At 39.1% G+C, this 22,022-nt stretch overlaps 1 protein-coding gene across 1 annotated transcript in view; it reads right to left on the reverse strand.

Annotated features, from left to right (window-relative positions):
• LOC124789805 (reticulophagy regulator 3-like) overlaps positions 1-21,726 on the reverse strand; it is a 35,737-nt gene extending 14,011 nt beyond the window's left edge. Inside the window, 6 exon segments of the mRNA XM_047257286.1 lie at positions 17,333-17,393; positions 17,395-17,421; positions 17,423-17,524; positions 19,353-19,458; positions 21,097-21,258; positions 21,342-21,726. Of these exon segments, the coding sequence (XP_047113242.1) occupies positions 17,333-17,393; positions 17,395-17,421; positions 17,423-17,524; positions 19,353-19,458; positions 21,097-21,258; positions 21,342-21,568 (685 nt within the window). The 5' untranslated portion in view covers positions 21,569-21,726.
• Between the last annotated feature and the right edge of the window lie 296 nt (positions 21,727-22,022).

A 22,022-nucleotide genomic window follows, 5' to 3' on the forward strand; every position in this document is an offset into this window, starting at 1 on the left:
GGTAGAGAGTATTGTTTATATGTATTGGACCCTTACCAGTTGGGTCTGATTCAAGAGACTGAGAAGGTCCAAAGAAGAGCGGCAAGACTCGTGACTGGTACATTTAGCCATCGCGAGAGCATTACAAAGCTCATGGAAAGTTTGAAGTGGGACACACTTGCAGATAGACGGCACTCTAAACGGAAGGGGCTGCTCACTAAATTCCGAAATCCGATCTTTACCACCAACTTTCAAATAGCGCAATGATCACCATTCAAAGATAAGGGAAATTAGAGCTCGTACTGAGGTGTTCAGAGAGTCATTTTTCCCTCGCGTGATCCGCGAGTGGAACAGAGGAGGGGGGGAATATGACTTTGGCACGAATTGTGTCCTCCGCCACACACCGCTTGGTGGCTAGTGGACTATATGTGTAGATGTAGATGTATGCCAGTAGATTAGGCTCCCCATGCTTCCAACAAATCCTTTGTACAGAATTCTTAATTAGCACAGTAATTCATAATTTTGTTCTACATAGAGAACCATATTTTCACTGCATGTTTTGAAGAGGTTTGCAGTTATTGTGATTACTGAAAATTTATGGGACGCTTGTTGTTGGGACAACTTTTACCCTTTATGAAGCTTGGTACTTGTATTTTTGTTTATTTTGTACAATGCAGAGTAAATCATGAAAAATGGGGAAGCTGTTGGCTGTTGCAATCTTTTGCAAATTTTTTTTCCTCTTCAGGTGCGTTTTGGTTCCTCCATTAACACAGCAACAAATCAAAATAATTTAACTTATGACTGCCCCCCCCCCCCCTCCCCCACGACAATGCTGTGCACACATGCACACACACTCATTCAAAATTAATTTAAATGCAATGATTAATAGAAGCTGAACAGAATAACAGAATGGGGAAGATGAGGAATCTTTTAAAAGGAAAAGTTCCTGCATGACCATCACTGATTTTGCTGAAATTTTGTATGAAAATTTAGACATGTTCCCAATGAACACTGATTTACTTTCGCCAATTTAATCCTTGCAGAGGTGTAGTCAGTTGTTTGACGTCATCTGCAGCTAACAACAGGGAACCCACGAGTTTTCTGAAACTTCGAGACTAATATCTTCAGCAATATTTTGTTGAAAGAAACAAGAAGGCCATCTTGTAGAACTTTTTTTGCTCTCTTAAGCAAAATAATATATATATATATTTTTCCTGAGCAAATTTCATATGGATAATTTGACACTGAAGAAAAATGTGAAGTTTAATGTTTTATATCCCTGGAATAATTACAGGATACACATGAAACTTTTCATGTTAGTAATTTACCAATACAAGGAATATAAAATATAAAAAATATAAAATTTCATTTTCCTACTTCCGTCCAATAGTTTACAAATCAAAGACAAAGTTAACAATTTTTATAAAAATTGCTATTTTTGGGCCACTTTTACAAGACAGAGTCTTCTGCAAACTCTTTACACCATTTTCATTAGATATACCATGTTCTAAGCCAACCAAAAAACTATATTTGGTTTTTGTCTTGTGAGCATATAAACCCTTACAAAAAGGTGACTTTGGATGTGCATTGAAAATGGGCCCATATTCTGGTGGTACTCAAATTAAATCCAGCATTATCTTATTATGTTTTAGAATAAGTAGCATCTTTTGTTTTTAGACATCTCTAGAGCATTCAGCTCTATAAAATTAGTTTATAAAAAATGAAATTGAACAAGGAACCCAATAAAAAGAATAGTTTTCTCTTTTTTCTTTTTTTTTTTGGGCTCTAATAATTTTCAGTAATCACATTTGAAAAGTATAGTTTCTTGGATTCTGTCTTACCAAAACTTCTTCCCAAAAAACCCTATCAGTGACATCATCTGGTTGGCAATATAGTTTTCCTCATGACATGCTACAGGAAATTAATGAAACACACAAAACTTTTAAGCAGCCTGAAGTAAATATAAGCTTAAAATCCTAAAAGAAACATCTTCTAACTTTGGCCTCTGACATTTATAGAAATGTATCATCAGCTTGGGAACCTGCGGTAAAGAAACCCAGCTATGGCTGCTGTTGCTCAGGTACTGGGCGTGGCCATAATGGCGATGGCAATAATGGTTTTCCCACTTTGAAAGGAACCAGCAGTGGTTGAGTCACCAAGGACCACAGCAAAACAGGTACACAATCTTTCATCAGCACACTAATGTTCCAAATAAACTGCAAACTATACTATACCATCATCATCATCATCATTTAAGACTGATTATGCCTTTCAGCGTTCAGTCTGGAGCATAGCCCCCCTTATAAAATTCCTCCATGATCCCCTATTCAGTGCTAACATTGGTGCCTCTTCTGACGTTAAACCTATTACTTCAAAATCATTCTTAACCGAATCCAGGTACCTCCTCCTTGGTCTGCCCCGACTCCTCCTACCCTCTACTGCTGAACCCATGAGTCTCTTGGGTAACCTTGCTTCTCCCATTCGTGTAACATGACCCCACCATCTAAGCCTGTTCGCCCTGACTGCTACATCTATAGAGTTCATTCCCAGTTTTTCTTTGATTTCCTCATTGTGGACACCCTCCTGCCATTGCTCCTATCTACTAGTACCTGCAATCATCCTAGCTACTTTCATATCCGTAACCTCAACCTTATAGATAAGGTAACCTGAATCCACCCAGCTTTCGCTCCCATACAACAAAGTTGGTCGAAAGATTGAACGGTGCACAGATAACTTAGTCTTGGTACTGACTTCCTTCTTGCAGAAGAGAGTAGATCGTAGCTGAGCGCTCACTGCATTAGCCTTGCTACACCTCGCTTCCAGTTCTTTCACTATGTTGCCATCCTGTGAGAATATGCATCCTAAGTACTTGAAACCGTCCACCTGTTCTAACTTTGTTCCTCCTATTTGGCACTCAATCCGTTTATATTTCTTTCCCACTGACATTACTTTCGTTTTGGAGATGCTAATCTTCATACCATAGTCCTTACATTTCTGATCTAGCTCTGAAATATTACTCTGCAAACTTTCAATCGAATCTGCCATCACAACTAAGTCATCCGCATATGCAAGACTGCTTATTTTGTGTTCACATATCTTAATCTCACCCAGCCAGTCTATTGTTTTCAACATATGATCCATAAATAATATGAACAACAGTGGAGACAGGTTGCAGCCTTGTCTTACCCCTGAAACTACTCTGAACCATGAACTCAGTTTACCGTCAACTCTAACTGCTGCCTGACTATCCATGTAAACACCTTTAATTGCTTGCAAAAGTTTGCCTCCTATTCCATAATCTCGTAGAACAGACAATAACTTCCTCCTAGGAACCCGGTCATATGCCTTTTCTAGATCTATAAAGCATAGATACAATTCCCTGTTCCACTCATAACACTTCTCCATTATTTGTCGTAAGCTAAAGATCTGGTCCTGACAACCTCTAAGAGGCCTAAACCCACACTGATTTTCATCCAATTGCTCCTCAACTAATACTCGCACTTTCCTTTCAACAATACCTGAGAAGATTTTACCCACAACGCTGATTAAAGAGATACCTCTGTAGTTGTTACAATCTTTTCTGTTTCCATGTTTAAAGATTGGTGTGATTACTGCTTTTGTCCAGTCTGATGGAACCTGTCCCGACTCCCAGGCCATTTCAATTATCCTGTGTAGCCATTTAAGACCTGACATTCCACTGTACTTGATGAGTTCCGACTTAATTTCATCCACCCCAGCTGCTTTATTGCACTGCAATCTATTGACCATTTTCTCCACTTCCTCAAACGTGATCCTATTTCCATCATCATTCCTATCCCATTCTACCTCGAAATCTGAAACATTACTAATCGTATTTTCACCTACATTGAGCAACTCTTCAAAATATTCCCTCCATCTGCCCAAGGCATCCACAGGGTTCACCAGCAGTTTTCCTGACCTGTCCAAAATACTTGTCATTTCCTTCTTACCTCCCTTTCGAAGACTGCTAATTACACTCCAGAATGGTTTTCCAGCAGCTTGACCCAATGTCTCCAACCTGTTTCCAAAGTCTTCCCAAGATTTCTTCTTGGATGCTGCAATTATCTGTTTGGCTTTGTTTCTTTCTTCAACATAACTTTCTCTGTCTACCTGAGTTCTAGTATGTAGCCATTTTTTATACGCCTTCTTTTTCCTTTTACAGGCTGCCTTGACTGTGTCATTCCACCAAGCTGTTTGCTTCCTCCTACTTTTACACACTACTGTTCCAAGACATTCTTTAGCCACTTCTAGTACTGTGTCCCTGTACCTTGTCCATTCCTTTTCCAATGACTGTAATTGACTACATTCAACTAACTGGTACCTTTCTGAGATCGCTGTTGTGTACTTGTGCCTGATTTCCTTATCCTGAAGTTTCTCCACTCTTATCCTCCTACATATGGACCTGACCTCCTGCACTTTCGGCCTCGCAATCCCAATTTCACTGCAGATTAAATAATGATCAGTGTCATCAAAGAATCCCCTGAATACACGTGTGTCCCTCACAGCCTTCCTGAATTCCTGATCTGTTATTATATAGTCAATGACAGATCTGGTTCCCCTGCTTTCCCAAGTATACCGGTGAATGTTCTTATGTTTAAAAAAGGAGTTTGTGATTACTAAGCCCATACTGGCACAGAAATCCAAGAGTTGCTGCCCGTTCCTGTTGGCCTCCATATCCTCTCCCAATTTACCCATAACCTTTTCATACCCTTCTGTTCGATTTCCAATCCTGGCGTTAAAATCACCCATGAGCAGAACACTGTCCTTGTCCTTTACTCTAACAACTACATCACTGAGTGCCTCATAAAAACTATCCATCTTATCTTGATCAGTCCCTTCACAATGCGAATATACTGACACAATCCTAATTTTCTTGCTAGACACTGTCAAATCTATCCACATCAGTCGTTCGTGTACATACCTTATTGCAACTACGCTGGGTTCCATTTATTTCCTGATGTAAAGCCCTACACCCCATTGTGCTATTCCTGCTTTGACTCCTGACAAGTAGACCTTGTATTCTCCCATTTCTTCTTCTTTCTCACCCCTTACCCGAATGTCACTAACAGCTAAAACGTCCAGCCCCATCTTACTTGCAGCCTCTGCCAGCTCTACCTTCTTCCAAGAGTAGCCCCCATTGATATTAATAGCTCCCCATCTCATTACCACTTGTTTGCCAAGTCGTATCTTAGGAGTCCCTGGTTTGTCAGTTAGAGGTGGGACTCCGTCACCTCCAAAGGTCCGAGGCATTTTGCTCTGATTGTTGCCAGCATCATATTTAAAGTACCAGGGAAGCAGGTTGCTAGCCTTACTTGCCCCGAGTCCCATTGGGTTTTACCCCTAACGGCTGAGGGACTAACCGGTGGATTTGGTAGTCTTTGCCGTATGAGCACAAAGGTGACCACGACTCAGAATATGTCCGAGATGCCCAGCCTTATTCCAAAGTAACTGGTATCCCGACTGTCGGGACCACTTATTTGGCCACTCATACGTTGCCCGTGGTTCATGAACTAGGACATGACTACAGGAACCCACACCATGAACCACCTATACTATACCTTAAATCGAAATTAAACTAGCACATCAGTAACACCACACAATGAAAGAAATGCTAGTAATTCTCTGTAACATGAATACATTGCAAAAAATGTCAGGAAGATTGCTATGAGCTTCAAAATTTTCACAATGTTGTAACGGTGTAAAACCTGAAGAGTATTTATACAATTGGGCTGCTATTATGCAACAATTTTACTGCCATGATCTTCATGGTACTACACAATTAAACTGTGAAGTTTATAACCAGTTTAATTCTATAGTTATAGCAGAAAGGCAGACTGAAATGTGTTGTGATGAGCCATGACAAAAGACAGCCCTTTTTTAAGTTTTTCAAGTTATTCTTTACCTCACTTCCCAGTCACCAAGCCTTTTGATATTGCCTTCCCAAGTGAGTACCAAACAATTGTAGACCATAATAAAAATGTCAGACTTAATTTGAGTACCACCGGAATATGGGCCCCCTTTAATGCACTCCACCTTGTCAGTTTTTAGGACCTTTATTTGCTCACACTGCAAAACCAAGTCTAGTTTTTGGGTGGTTTAGTACGTAGTCTTTCTAATGAAACTGGTTTTAAAAAGTTTGCAGACAATTCTTTCTTGTAAAAGTGGGCCAAAAATAGCCATTTTTTGGTGTTTCCAGAAAAATCTTCAACTCTTCCCTCAATTTGTTAACAACTGGAAGAAGTAACAGAATGAAATTGTACATTCTAAGAATTTGTATTGGTAAGTTGCTATGTGAAAAGTTTTCAGGTTTATCCCATAATTACTTCCAGAGACATAAAAAGCTAAACTTCACTTTTTAGTGTGTTTGCTTTTTTCGACCAACCTTCCTCAAAATCGTCCATATGAAAATTGCTCAGGAAATTTTTTAAATATAATTTCACTTAAGAGAGCGCAAAAAGTTGTACAAGATGGCTCAGTTTTGTTCCTTTCAGGAAAATATTGCTGGGAATATTACACCTAAAAGTTGCCAAAAACTCGCGGGTGCATTGTTGATGGTTACAATATGTGGTCATACAAAGACTGTATCTCCAGATGTGTTGAAACAGTGATCATGAAACTTTATCAATGTTCATTGGGAACACGTGTGAATGTTCACAGAAAATTTCACCAAAATCCGTGATGGGTATGCGGAACCTCCAGACCAGCAGCCGGCAACTGGCAGACCACAGTCCAGGTCCAGGTCCAGGTCCAGACTGCGGCAGGTCAAAAACTGACACAGCAAAAAAAATGTTGAAATTATAAATTGCATACTCAAATTATTTGAAAGATATTTTTCTGCAGATAACAATTTGAGTGCTATCCTTCTAATTTTTTTCTCTTAGTGTAAAATTTGCTGCTGAATAATTATAATTCTTAATGGTTAGTTATAGGTAGATTAAATACATGGTTGCTATGCTATGCACCACAGGGGAGAGCACTGAAGAGTGGGGGCAGAAGGGAGCAAGCTGGCCTGATGACGCATTATATTACGTCGGTCCATGTAAAAGCTCTGTACATTCAAATGCAACACGAGAATTTTATTCCAATAAACAAAGAAATGTTATAAAGAGATTTCAGACTCTGGCAACCTCTGAAGCCTCTATTAAATCGAAGAAGGGGTGTTCATTTAAACACCATTTTCTGTGCTCTTAGATCGAACGACAGATTTAAGCTTTATGAGACTTTGGGTGAGTTCAGTCGGCAGTGGCAATCTTTGACAATGAAGTGCCTCCTCTGCAGTGCAGCTCCTTTGGTGTGGGGCAGTGTACACTTTGACACAGAAGTAGCTCCTTTGTGGTGGGTGTATCAGCATGTCTTGTTTGCTGGGCATTTCAAAGCAAACAATTTTTATCACCACTTCAACAGTAGTTGTTGTGATCTCATACAGAGCGTTTCATTGTTATCGAGGCTTATAACATTTTCTTTGGATTATATGGATCCTAAAAAGTATGAAATTAATAGTGAAAATAGGAAGTTTTTGATTGAGTGGACTGAACAATATTGTTTTACGCTACCTTATAGGTTTGGAGCTGTTCCAGTTTGTCTCGTGCAACAGAACTGTCACTCCTGTTAAAAGTGCAAATTTAAAGCAACACTGAAACAACTCATCAGCAGTTCCACAAAAATTTTCCTCTCAGTCGTGAAGTTCACTAAGAAAAATTCCAGGCATATTTAGCATCTTAAAAACATCGCCTTCCTAATTTGCTTGATGAGCGAGCAAAGAAAACCTGCAGATGCAGCGCTGGATGTGTGTTAGACACCTAATAAACACCAGAAGCCATTTTCACTGCCTGAGATAGTAAAAAAATGTATGTTAGAAGTGGCCATGACACTTTATGAAGAGAAGAAGGATGTTGTTGCCACAATTCAAGGTATTCCATTGTTGGCAATAAGTAATACAAGAAGAACCGAAATACTGGCTGCTGACAATAAAAGTAGTTTGCTCGAACTTCTGCAGGAGGCACCTTTCTACGCCATAGCACTACATGAATCATGTCGTATTGTTGACGAAGAACACATGTCCATTTTTGTGTGATTTTTGTACACTGAAAGTAAAGAATTTAGGGAAGTGTGGCTAACAATATTGCCACTGAAAGGTAAGACATGCAGAGAAGATTTATTCAAGACTTTTGATGACTTTATGACAAAAGCCAACAATGATTATGGTAAAATGCTCTTTCAACTGACAGGGTCCCAGCAATAATCAGCAGAGAACAACGGCTAGTAAATAGAATCAAAGATGAGGTTGCTGGACTTCTATCTTACCTGTGCATATTTCACCAGGCGGCCCTTGTGGAAAACTTAGTGTGGCCGAAAGAAGTAATGGACAGATTGATCAAGTTGATTAACTTCATGAGGTCTTATTATGCTCTTCAACACAGACAGTTAAAGAGTTTCTTTCCGAGTGCGATTCAGCGTATTCTGACTTATTACAGTGCAGAAATGTTTGTTGGCTAAGTAAAGGTCAAGTGATTGAACATTTTCAGCAAATAAGAGAAGAAGTAACGTCTTTTTTAGAAAACTTGGATTCACAAGAAGCAAGAAACCATGGAGTTGCTAGCAAACCAATGCAGTATGCTAGTTGTGGTTTTCTTGAAAGACATTCTGAAACATTTAAATGCTCTCAATACCCAGCTACAAGGAAATGGGAAATTACTATGTGATCTGATAAAAAGTGTGTCTTCTTTCTGTCACAAGCAGGATATCTTTGAAAAAGGCATTGCAAGTCAAGAACTACTTCACTTTCCAACAATTTTTAAATATAAAAGTAATTCTGAAATAGACATTTCAATATTCCCAAATTTTATGTCAGATCTTAAGAATGGATTTTCAGCAATATTGAAGACTTTTGAGAGATAGAGAAGCTGTCGAGGTTCTTTAAATTGCTGTTTGAAGTTTCACCAGCAGCAAAATGGGCGGAATTGGCTGCACAATTTTTCTGCCTTTCAAAGCCTTCACTCCAAATGGAGTTAACAGACTTGCAGGAAGACGTTTTCTTGCAAATATATAAAACTGCATCTACCAAAGAATTTTAGAATTAACATTTCCCAGAAAAATATAAGAACTGCAAAAAATTAGCCATATACATGGTTACTATGTTTGGCTCCACATATACTTGTGAAATTTTATTTTCAAAAATGATTTTTTTGAATAACAGGTATTGCTCAAGATTAATGCCCCCCACTTTGAAGACATTATTCGCATAAGTTGTGCGTCACGTGAACCTAACTTTAAGAAAATGGTTCAAGACTGCAAATACACTGAAGAGCCAAAGAAACTGGTACACTTGCCTAATATCGTGGAGGAGCCCTGCGAGCACACAGAAGTGCTGTAACACGACATGGTACGAACTCAACTAAAGTCTGAAGTAGTGCCGGAGGGAACTGACACCATGAATCCTGCAGGGCTGTCCACAAAAATCTATAAGAATAGAAGAGGGTGGATATCTCTTCTGAACAGGTGTAGATCTCTTCTGAAAAGCATGTTTCAAAGCATCCCAGATATGTTCAATAATGTTCTTTTCTGGGGAGTTTGGTAGCCATCAGAAGTGTGTTCCTAGAGCCACTCTGTAGTAATTTGGGGCACGTGGACTGTTGTATTGTCCTGCTGGAATTGCCCAAGTCAGTCAGGATGCACAATGGACATGAACGGATACAGGTGATCTGACAGGCTGTTTTAAGTATGTGTCACCTGTCAGAGTAGTATCTAGACGTATCAGGGGTCCCATGTCACTCCAACTGCACACGTCCCACACCATTATGGAGCCTCCACCGGCTTGAACAGTCCCCTGCTGACGTGCAGGAGCCATCGTGTCAAGAGGTTGTCTCCATACCCGTACGCATCCACCCGTTTGATACAATTTGAAATGAGACTTGTCCAACCAGGCAACATGTTTCCAGTCATCAACAGTCCAATGTCAGTGTTGACGGGCCCAGGCGAGGCATAAAGCTTTGTGTCGTGCAGTCATCAAGAGTACATAGCCTTTGGTTTAAAAAGTCCATATCCATGACGTTTCATTGAACGGTTCACATGCTGACACTTGTCGATGGCTCAGCATTGAAATATGCAGCAATTTGTGGAAGGATTGCACTTCTGTCACATTAAACGATTCTCTTCAGTCGTCATCGATCCTGTTCTTACAGGATCTTTTTCTGGTCTCAGCGATGCAAGAGATTAGATGTTTTACTGGATTCCTGATATTCATGGTACACTCACGAAATGGTTGTATGGGAAAATCCCCACTTCATCACTACCTCGGAGATGCTGTGTCCCATTACTTGCGCGCCGACTATAACACCACATTCAAACTCACTTAAATTTTGGTAGCTTGCCACTGTAGCAACAGACCTAACAACTTGCGCCAGACACTTGTTGTCTTATATAGGCGTTGCTGATCACAGCGCCGCATTCTGTTTACATATCTCTGTATTTGAATATGCATGCCTATACCAGTTTCTTTGGCACTTCAGCGCAAAATTTCTCCCATTGACTTTTAAATACAAATATGCCTATATATTGTAATTCATATTTTTGTGAGTAAAAATTAAAACAAAAAATTACTAAGGAATATGATGATTTTTATGGGCCTTAATAAAAAGTTTCCTGACCCCATCTAAAATTACTTCCTGAACCCTGCTTTTGGCATGGAATGAGCCTAGAGATAGTTGCTATGTTCATATAAGGATGTGAGACCTGCAATGGCACACAACAGACACTTTCAAATTGTTGTGTTGGAGGCAACTCCTTAAGAGTTCTACAGAGGGCAAACAGAACAAACAGATTAGTATTACAGCAAAAATAAAATCAGATTGCTCCTTGGAAGATCTGATACTGAAACAATAACTGATCTACTTTGAGCACATTATGAGAAGACATACGTTAATGCTGGGGGAGAATCAAAGGTGCAAGAAGAGGGTGGGAGAGGATGTGATGTATTGATGGCATCACAGAAGTAATGGACTCCAAACTGGAATGCCTGCAGGAGAAAGAGCAAGACAGAAGAAATTGGCGTGTTTTAGTTCATAGGATTACAAAGAGTTTGAACAAATGACACAATCTTTGCACCATTATAATAAGCACAATAAAAGAGATAGGAGTAACCAGCGATACTCAACATCTACAACTGATACTACATTAAACAAAACACAGATAGATTTAAAATTATGTAATTAATTTAAAATTTTTCCTCACTCTGACGCATTAATCTGATTTGGAATAACTATGTATCATTTGAAAACGGATGTTCTCACATTTTCAAATGGCACAACTTGAGTTCTTATGGAGTTTCAATTAGTAGAAACACATTTAGTGCACAACAGCTTCAACTGTGAGAAAGACGGCAATATAAGCACAAGATTTTATGATATTCATGGGCTGAATAACGTGAAATTGGCAAATATAGTGAAGTATGCATTTTTTCGTCATTTCAACACGTTACCTCCACTGTGAAAGCCTGTTTGAGGTTGAACAAATAATATGATAAGATGATCTGTGCAACAGTGAAAGCACAAGTCGACTATGTTTACTGGCAGAGAATACCACACAAATTAAGGAGTCTTCTGAGCCAAAAGAAATCAACATGGAGACAAACAGAGAACTTCAACATAAAGAACATAAGTATGGTGTGCGCCGAGGGATTGATGTTCCAACCACACTGACTACAACTGGAGCAGACTCTTAGCATGACTACAAAGAAAGTAACAGTTTCCTGCCAAGTGCAAATTTGAGCTATGGGGGAACTTTGAACATAATAGGAAAGTTTCTTTTAAGGCCTGCATGATCCCCATCCAACTGTCGTGCACAAAAATAACTCCTTGAAAATGGACGAGTTTTGTAAAAACACACACACCCACAAATGAAAACATGGTTATGAATGCAGCATAGCTCACACTGGTGCAAGAATGGCTCCTTCCTCAAATTGATCAAGATCTACATAACACAATTTTCGAACATCAAATTAGCCAGGATGTGCTAAGCAATTTCATAATGAATCTCTGTCTGTGTGACCAATAGGACAGGTCACATACAGAGTGCGTTCCATAAGTAATGAGACCATTTTTTTTCTGACGCAACGGTACACCACAGCGTGTTGTAACCGGCTCGGCTAAGTGGAGGGGGGGGGGGGGGGGGGGGGTGTTAGTTCAAAACGCTCTTTGTCTCATTCGGCTGCGAGCTGTCAGAGTCAGGACGTGCATTTCTGTCAACCATGTTTTGAGTTTATGTAACACAGCACAATGGATCATTCTGTAGAACAAATCGTACGCTAGCAAATTTTGCATTAAACTTGGGAAGTCTGCCACAAAAACGTTTCCATTATTCAGCATGCCCTTGGGACCGATTGCTTGTCCAAATCACAAGTTTTCCAATGACACAAGTCATTCGGACGGCCATCAACCGCATGAGTTGATGAAAATGTGACGCGTGTGCGCGATTGTTTGAACTCTGACAGACAGCTGAGCCTTCAATTGATAGCACAAACTCTAAACATGTCAAAATCAACTGTTTTCCGCATTATGACCGAAGATTTGAACATGAGAAAGGTGTGTGCCACACTTGTCCCAAAAGTGTTGACTGATGAACACAAGCACACACGAATGCTTTGGTGCTGATAAATGTTGGAAATGTGTGAAAATGATCCTCATTTTTTAAACTCAGTTATCACTGGTGATGAATTGTGGATTTTAGAGTACGACCCTGAGACAAAAAGGTAGAGTTCCGAGTGGCACATTCATTGTCGCCCCGTCCCAAGAAGGCACGCATGAACAAGTCCAGGATCAAAACCACGCTCATTGTCTTCTTTTTTGATATCAGAGGCATTGTCCACCACGAATTCATACCTACCAGGACTACAATGAACTCTGCTTTCTACTTAAAAGTGCTCAAAAGACTGAAAAGGAAGGTCTCGCACTGCCAAAGCGACATCAAGGACACGTGGAAAGTTCACCACGACAATGCGCCAAGTTGCAGCGCCTTCATTGTCATTGTCAATGACTTCCTGGCCAGGACCAAGACCCCTTTGGTTCCCCAGCCTCCCTACAGTCCTGACCTGGCTCCTGCTGACGTTTTTTCCTCGGTTAAAAGGAATCATGGAAGGAAAACATTGGGACAAGATTGAAAGCATCCAAGCGCATGTTACATCAGCTCTAAAGGACATTCCGAAAAAGGTATCGAAACACCGCCCCCAGAAGTGTATCGACACAAGAGGGTGCTATTTTGAAAATTTTTTATTATTTGTACGAATATATTCAATAAATGATTTTTTATGAATTTGGTCACATTACCTATGGAACCAACCTTGTATGAAATAGACACTGGACTTTTGTTATGACTGAAGACATCAAGATGTATCTACAGATTTATTTCTTGTGCACATTCATAGACGAAGTTGTTTCAGTGTGACATGAATTAAGCTGTTAAATGAAAATCTATGAAAACATTTATCAGCAGCTCGTTTTGTATTATCACAAAATAGGGAAGATAGTGTGACAGACATGATACGTGAATTGGATTGGCAATCATTAAAACAAAGGCATTTTTCGTGCGACGGGATCTTCTCATGAAATTTCAATCACCAGTTTTCTCCTCCGATTGCAAAAACACTCTGTTGGCACCCACCTACATAGGGCGAAATGATCATCACAATAAAATTAGAGAAATCAGGGCTCGCAAAGTAAAATTTAAGTGCTCATGTTTCCCGCGTGCTGTTCGAGAGCGAAACTTTAGAGAGACAGCTTGAAGGTGGTTCACTGAACCCTCTGCCAGGCACTTTATTGTGAATAGCAGAGTAATCACATAGTGAAGTTACATGTAAGTTACATTATCCTGTACTGAGAACATTAAACACCAGTTGTGAAAGGTGTGATATATTTACCGCAACAAGTTTCAGAACAACATTACCCTTATCAAGTGCTATAAAACAAGCACACAAATCAATACATTGCAGTACTACAAATACTGACAACCATCTGAATATCTATACTAAGCTGTAATATGACACACCTTAAAGTTTCAATGCCATTAGGCAATGTCAGGAGTAAAAAGCTGGCAACTCACATGCACTGTCGAACAGGGAACTCCCTTAAATATCTCATGTTGCCACATTATACCCTCATAAGGCTCAGTTGTAAACTGCTGGCAGCTACCTTCACCTACCAAAGATTCTACTATCCTGAAAAGCATGTATCACAGCCCCCAATGATGCTACTGTCTACCACAAACTCTTTGAATGTTACATGTAAAGTCCTGGCAAATCCCAAACACCAATATTGCACATCCTTATGAAATGATCAACAGGAAACATTAAAACCTAATGCCACTAAGTAGAATAAATTGGTGGCTGCTTCTCAAGGAGGACATCACTAAATGTCACTTTGACACTTGTCTTCTTATTTAGTACACTGACATGCCTTCTCTTAAAGTGCAAAAAATCTCAACTTCCTCTAAATCTGACGACTACCACCCTTTTTCTTCAAAGTGCTGTCTGTGAGGCTATCCAACAAATGCTGCTTAATGAGTCCAAGTGGCAGGGATAAAACACAGAGTACAAAATTTTATTTATAACTTGTGCAGAAATTGGACTGCAGTTATAAAGAGTGAAAGGACTAAGGATATGAAAGAGAAAATTTGATAAAGGAATGAGACTGGGTTGTGCTCTATAGCCCTACATTATTCCACCTGTACATTGAGGAAGCAGCAGAGGAGATCAAGGAGAAATTCTGAAGGGGAATTAAAGTTCAGAGAGACGACGTTTGCCAATGACACTGTAATTCTGTCAGAGATGGCGAAGTGCTGCTGAAAGGAATTGATTGTGTCTTGAAAACGTGATAAGAAGAACATCTGACAAAAGTTAAAGTTATGGAATTTTGTCAAATTCTAATTGGTGATGCTGAGGAAATCAGATTAGAGAATAAGGCCTATAAGTAGTAGATGAGTTTTGTGATTTGGGCAGCAAAATAATGGGTGATGCCAGAAATAGAGGGGACACAACATGCAGACTGACAACAGCAGGAGAAGTATTTCTGCAAAAGAGAAATTTGTTAACATCTAGTACAAAATTAAGTGGAGGAAGACTTTTTTGAAGGTTATTTATCTAGAATATATGCAAGTGAAACATGGACTGTAAACGGTTTACACCAGAAGAGAACAGAAGCTTTTGAAATGTAATGCTAAAGATGAATGTTGAAGATTAGATGGGTGGATCGTGTAACTAAAGAAAAAGCACTGAATCAGGGGGAAAAGGAACTCTACAAAAAGATGGGATCAACTGATAAAATCCATCCTGATGCATCAAGAAATTGTCAATTTGGTAAAAATCAGAAGGAAAGCAGATTCACATGAATATAGGTTGCAGTAACTATTCATAGATGAAGAGGCTTGCAGGGGATAGGCTGGCATAGTGAGCTGCACCACCACCACCACCACCACCACACCATGGTTAATAATGTTACACAGTGATCAAGAAAGTACTGTGAGTGAGAATGAGCAAGAAACTATTCAAAACAGAGGAGGAAGGGGAGATTAATATGTACAAATTGCTTTTCACTGTTCTCTCTCTCTGACAATAAACTTACACATGTTTGCAAACAATGAAGTGACAAAACTTCTACAGCAGCTCACAGGAAACATCACTTTTACAACATCATTGATGTGGTACATACATACTTGACACTAATAATTATTCCTCAAAAGAGGGACACAAACTAAATGAAAATCGTTAGGAGCAGCAACAGATGGATTTAGATTTTAAAATTGAAACTACTGCAATATTTCATGATGTTGCTGTACCAGAAATGAGCAAAAGTGTAGCTAATTTTTAAATACACACTAGGCTGTTGATGTACTGAATCTTACTGTGACAGTTTAGAATTAACTTTCAGATGCAAGTTACAACTTCCTCTGGTCAAAAGTAGGTCTGTCAAAGTAACTGAAGCATTAATTAGAGGGAGAACATTCCACATGGGAAAAATATATCTAAAAACCAAGATGATGTAACTTACCAAACGAAAGCGCTGGCACGTCGATAGGCACACAAACACACACACAAAATTCAAGCTTTCGCAACAAAACTGTTGCCTCATCAGGAAAGAGGGAAGGAGAGGGAAAGACGAAAGGATGTGGTGGTTTTAAGGACGATGGTAACGAGTCCATTCCAATCCCGGGAGCGGAAAGACTTACCTTAGGGGAAAAAAAGGACAGGTATACACTCGCGGCGCGCGCTCACACACACACACAAACATATCCATCCACACATATACAGACATATACATCCTTTCGTCTTTCCCTCTTTCCTGATGAGGCAACAGTTTGTCGCGAAAGCTTGAATATTGTGTGTATGTTTGTGTGTCTATCGACGTGCCAGCGCTTTCCGTAAGTCACATCATCTTGGTTTGTTAGATATAACTGAAGCATTATGTACACCCGCTTCTTACTGAATGCTGCAAATGTAGGTTGCGTCCTTTAAATAAGCTGATTTAATATTTAGATTAGTGGTATGGTGTAGTTTCCTTCACTACTCACAACTAAAGCAGCAATGTTTAATAATGACTCAGCCTATTAGAGACATATTTTTTTATGAACACGTGTAGAACACACTCCGGCCCAAGATGCTGGAGTTGCCAGTCATGTGTGTGGGGAGGTGTGGCTTGTCTTTTTTTTTGTGTTGACGTGGTCTTCTTTACAGTTAGTAGCAATCTATCTTTTCCTACATTGTTGATATTCTTACCTGGAATTTCCACTGAAAAATAGCTTCAGTCAGAGAATGACATTACATTGTGATAAACATATTTACAACATGTTGTCCCACGACATTTTAGTTTCCCCAATGCTTTAACATGCTTTACAGTCAGTTTGAAGGGCTATTTAACTGACCATTGTTCCTACAGATTAGACAAATTCTTCAGAAAGCAACTCAAACCAAAGACTTAGTGATTCTTACAAACTGTCCAAAATTTCAGTTAATTTTAAGAATTCACTTTGTGTAATCTGTGCACTTTCTGGTGCTTGTTGTGTGGATACAACAACTTCACGGAAATAGACTTATTTACTGTAATATAATTCTAAATAGTTTTATGTTAGTTAACTGCAAAATATGTACCCAAAATCATATTTAACATTTACCCTTCATACAATTTCTCAACTGACTTGTTTTATATTTCATTTTATGCTGTACAAAAAATTACAAACAGCCCAAAATGTACAAAACACTACACAGGAAAAAATTCTATCTGCTGACAACAAAATACCTCAAATTTCTACGTTCTTTGAAACAGATGTAGCTTAAATCACTTAATACACTCACCTCTTCCTTTCTCCTTAAATGATACACAAAAATTTTTCAGTTTCTGTACTGCAGTTGGAGGGTAAAACATGAATGCAGACACCAGGACCCAACCATAACAATCATTATCAGTATGTAGCCAATAACACATCCCGGAACAGTACGGCCGATAACAGTAAGAACCAAGAAACTTGCACACATCAAGCAACAAAACTGTAAAGAAGAAAGTACAAAAAAATACGTATTATCAAGAATGAAGAAATAATATCATGGACACCAAATTCAGCTGTCATCTAACATCAGATCTATTAAGAAAAAGTGACACTCAAGATGAAAATAGAGTTTACCATGTACACAAACTAAAAAGTGGGGAAGACCAAGAAGAACAAATTCCTCTCTCCCACCCCCCCTTTCTTCTTGCAGATACAAATTATTCAGTTTTCTATGTTCAAATAACCTTGTTCGGGTAGTTTTCAAGCACTTCATGCTAATTATTCACTGTTCTTGGAATTCCAGAAAAATTCACTCAGCACAGCTTCAAAACAACTTTTTCCCCCTCTAAATACAGCTACGATTCTTCTCTGGTGATAATAGATTTCAACAAAATGATCCTTCTAATAACTGCAGCAAACTCTTTATGTTTCTGCTCATTCAACCTTTTCTTAAAGAGCCTCTACAAACTGAAGGAAGGAAGATTAGACATGCCCTCTCCAAACGAACCATCCCATCATTTGACCAGAGCAATAAAGGGAATTCGGGAGAGAACATAAATCCAGATGGCTGGATGTGGATTTGTTCCATCATCTTCCTGAATGATGAGTCCTCCAGTACGTTAATTGCTGCACCACCTTGCTTGGTGCAAGATTTGTACCCTATAGGCCACAAGCAATGGTCATACTGGTATCATCACACTTAATTATGATGAAATTGTCCACCCCAATAGCAGAGGTGGTCAGCATGAAGGATTGCCGTTCTATGGGGTCCGGCTTCGATTCCTGGCTGGGCCGGAGACTTTCTCTGCTCAGGGACTCAGTGTTGTGTTGTCTTCATCATCATTTCATCCCCAGCCAACATGCAGTTTGCCCAGTGTTGCGTTGAATGTAATAAGACCTGCACCAAGGCAGCCGGACCTTTCCCCCGCAAGGGACCTCCTGGACAATGACACCAAAACGCTCATTTCCATTATGAAGAAACTGCCACACAAAATCTGTAGCATTATTCAACTGTACTGAAGTTAACGTCTGTGAGAGTCACGCCTGAAAGACCACGAGGGCTTAGTCTGCATAGCCCAGAAAATTTCTGGAACCACCTGAATAGAACAAGCTACAGCAGCGTTACCACACACTTACAGCAGCTTTCTGAAGTGTCTTATGTTTATTATATTAAATGAGAAAGCCATTTCATGCTGCTCCTCTTATGTCACCATCATTTAAGAAACAAAAATGTAAGTTGTTTTATAATACATTAATATTATTCCTCTGCTTGAAACAAGTATCCCCTGCTTTTAAAAAGCCATCTTTTCTATGGAGACCTGTTCTTTTCAACAATCCATCTACCAGATCAATGTTCTCTTGGTCTTAAGTAAAGTACAGTTATATAGCCTATAACGAAGAAGGGGGGGTGGGTGGGGGCGGTGGGGGTAGAAATATCTGTCACCAAGATACAAGGCTAGCCAAATGTTGCACCCAAAGAAATAGTAGTAATACAAACAGCAATACATTACTTGATATATTTTATCATTCAATGAGTTCCTGTAATTTCATAAGTATTCTACACGAAAATATGCTGTACACAGCTAATAATTTAAATGTCAAATTGAACATAAAATTAACTGAATTATTAGTAAAATGAGAAATTTGTTGAAATTAAAGTAGGCAGCAACATTGCTAGAGGAGGGACTAAGTAAGATAAATGAACATCGGAAGTGTAGGAACAAATAGGAAGGAAGGAAAGATGATGAATTATCAGTCATCAATTAAAACCAAGGAAAGCAAGTGAACAGCACTAGTTTAAAGATGCAGTACAAAATATTTTATCTTACCATGCCTGGCTGGTCATCTCTCATATTTTTTAACCAGATGTAGTAGTCTCGCAACATAGACTGAGCTTGGCTAAGGTAGTGACTTATCTCTGGAACAGTTAACGCTCTGAAAAAATTAATATATAGAATAAATAAAAAGATGGATGTGTTATCACCAATTATTTATTTGTGTACCATTACCTGAAAGATTTTATCTCCTGATAGGCAAAACCACAGACAAGAGCATACCCAGGATATGAGCTTGGGGAGGGGGGATTCATAGTAATTTTGTTATGAATCATTATTTGAGATCTCACAACAAACAGCTCTAGTGCACTTTCTCCTAGTCAGTATCCATTATATCTCCTGGTTTTCTTAGAACTGATTAATCTGTCAGCCTGGCAGGGCAGGATATAAGTATAGTTTGTGAAAATTGTCCTCACTCTCTTTTATAGTATGGAGGTGTAGCTGCCCTCCCCTGCCCCTAACTGAGTATGCTCTTAACTACACGAGGTACACTTGTAAATGTAAACTGTCTGTCACCTTCAATGTGTTTACACACATATCAACTAGCCGCTACAAAGTCATTTGTAAATTCTGTAAGCTCTAAATAAGATAGTGCACCACTTTTAAAGTTTTCAATTGTTGGATAATACACGACAAAGCTGAGATGAGAGGAAAAAACACCCCCCCCCCCCCCCCGAACACGCACACGCACACGCACACGCACACGCACACACACACACACACACACACACAAAAAAATCAACCTGAGGAACACTACAATGTTTCTGAACTAACTACATCAGACAATATCACAGTGGAGTATTATCCTTAAAACAATACGCAAAAATCACTTTGCTAATTTTTAAATGTATCATATAACACGAGTTGCATAACATTTTATATACAAGTGTCTGAAGTGACCTCATAAACAAAACTATCCTCTTCGAGTAAAAATGCAAACATCACTGTCACTTACATTCTTGCCCACTCTTCCTTTTCTTGTGCTATTCACATCCATAGACGTCACTTTACAATAAATATTTTCTCAATACCACTGCCTTATTTTCATACAAGCACTGTTTATTCCATTTACATTCCTACTGTTGAATTCCTAAATAATGATTTCTAAAATATTCATAATACATCCACTGTGGGAATGAAACTAACATTATTATTATTATTATTATTATTCTCTATTCCATTTTTTTTTTAAGGCAAAAGCTAGTATCCTGAATTTATTTAGCTGCGACTGTCTTTGTAGCTTGTAGCTTTACGAATCCAAAAATTTCTGATTCACGACACCACTACAACGGCCTTTGTTCTGATAGGCACGGAATGTAACGGCGGAATATAACTTAACTGTTACATAAATTAGGAAATAAATAACAGGAATTTGATAATCTTTTTCAAGATTTAATGGTGCTGAATATTCATCATGAGAAGGACTTAGTGGGCCAAAAAATTATCGTTCTCGTCGGTGAACATTATGTTTATGTACTTACCCTTGTGAGCCACTGCTATGAAAAACAACAAATGATCAATAAATGAATGCGGGGAGCGGTTGTTATTTAATGATGTTCGAAAATAAATAAATAAGAAGAGCGTTTCGATCACTTGAAATTTCATTCGAAATATACAGCGCAACGTTCTATCAAAACATTATAATATCCACAGTGAGCAACGTACCTACCAAGAAAAACACAAATATTTCGTAAATATTTAGTAATACATGCAGTCAGCACAATTTTCAAAACTTTACCTTGTTTGCATGGGTGGCACTTGCAAAGTGCGTCTCGTCTTTTCCGACAAGGATTCTGATATTTCTGGCCAACATTTCTGTGCCCACACGTCGTAAAGAATTGCTGTAAGGGCAAGAGTGAACAAAAGGCCATAAAAACGCCACTGGAAATTGACAACCAACCTGTGTACAATAACCACAACAATAAAAATACACACTTTTGTTTTAAGCGCACGATTGACTCAAAGTTACTGACATCACCTTACCAAAATAAAATGTTGACCACTACGACAAAAAACACACTGATCACCGGATTTTCCCATATTAAAACGCTCTGAACTTTCATGACATACGGTTCAAAGCGCCAAAGAGTTCTTTCCAAATCTGGATCATCGTCAACAACAGCAACAGATGCCTCAGCTTGAGTTCCAGTTCCTGTTTTCCAGCTTCTCATTCGCGAAAGCCAATCTGTAACTCTTTTCCGAAGATCCATTTTGTTCCTCGTTCACGAATTCCAAGTGAAAACAGGCTGTACTTCTCCTCGATGCACTATCTTCTGACGTACTCCTGTCACAGAACAGATGCGGAGGAACATGTAACAAAATGTATTTTCGCCAATCACATTTTACGCACTATTTTCATCGATAAATGGACAAATGAGCTCGGGTGTGCGAAGCGCAGGTTGGCCAATAGCTGAGAACGAATGGGATCCGCCATGCAGATGCACAAGTGAACGTCCAGCACACGTTTTTAGCAGCAAGTAATTTAACCCTAATGTCAGTCAACATTTTAGATTTTCTGACAGGAATTTCTTACACTGAGCAGGTGAGGTTAGTGTAATGTGAGAATGTTTAGAACGGAATGGATAGAAAGATAGCTTGTTGCACGCTGCAAGGTTGGCTACGCTCGCTCCCTACTGTCAGGCCTTACGACGAAACGCGAAAGAC

This window comes from Schistocerca piceifrons, chromosome 3 (genome assembly GCF_021461385.2).
Source record: "Schistocerca piceifrons isolate TAMUIC-IGC-003096 chromosome 3, iqSchPice1.1, whole genome shotgun sequence".
Lineage (NCBI taxonomy): Eukaryota > Metazoa > Arthropoda > Insecta > Orthoptera > Acrididae > Schistocerca > Schistocerca piceifrons.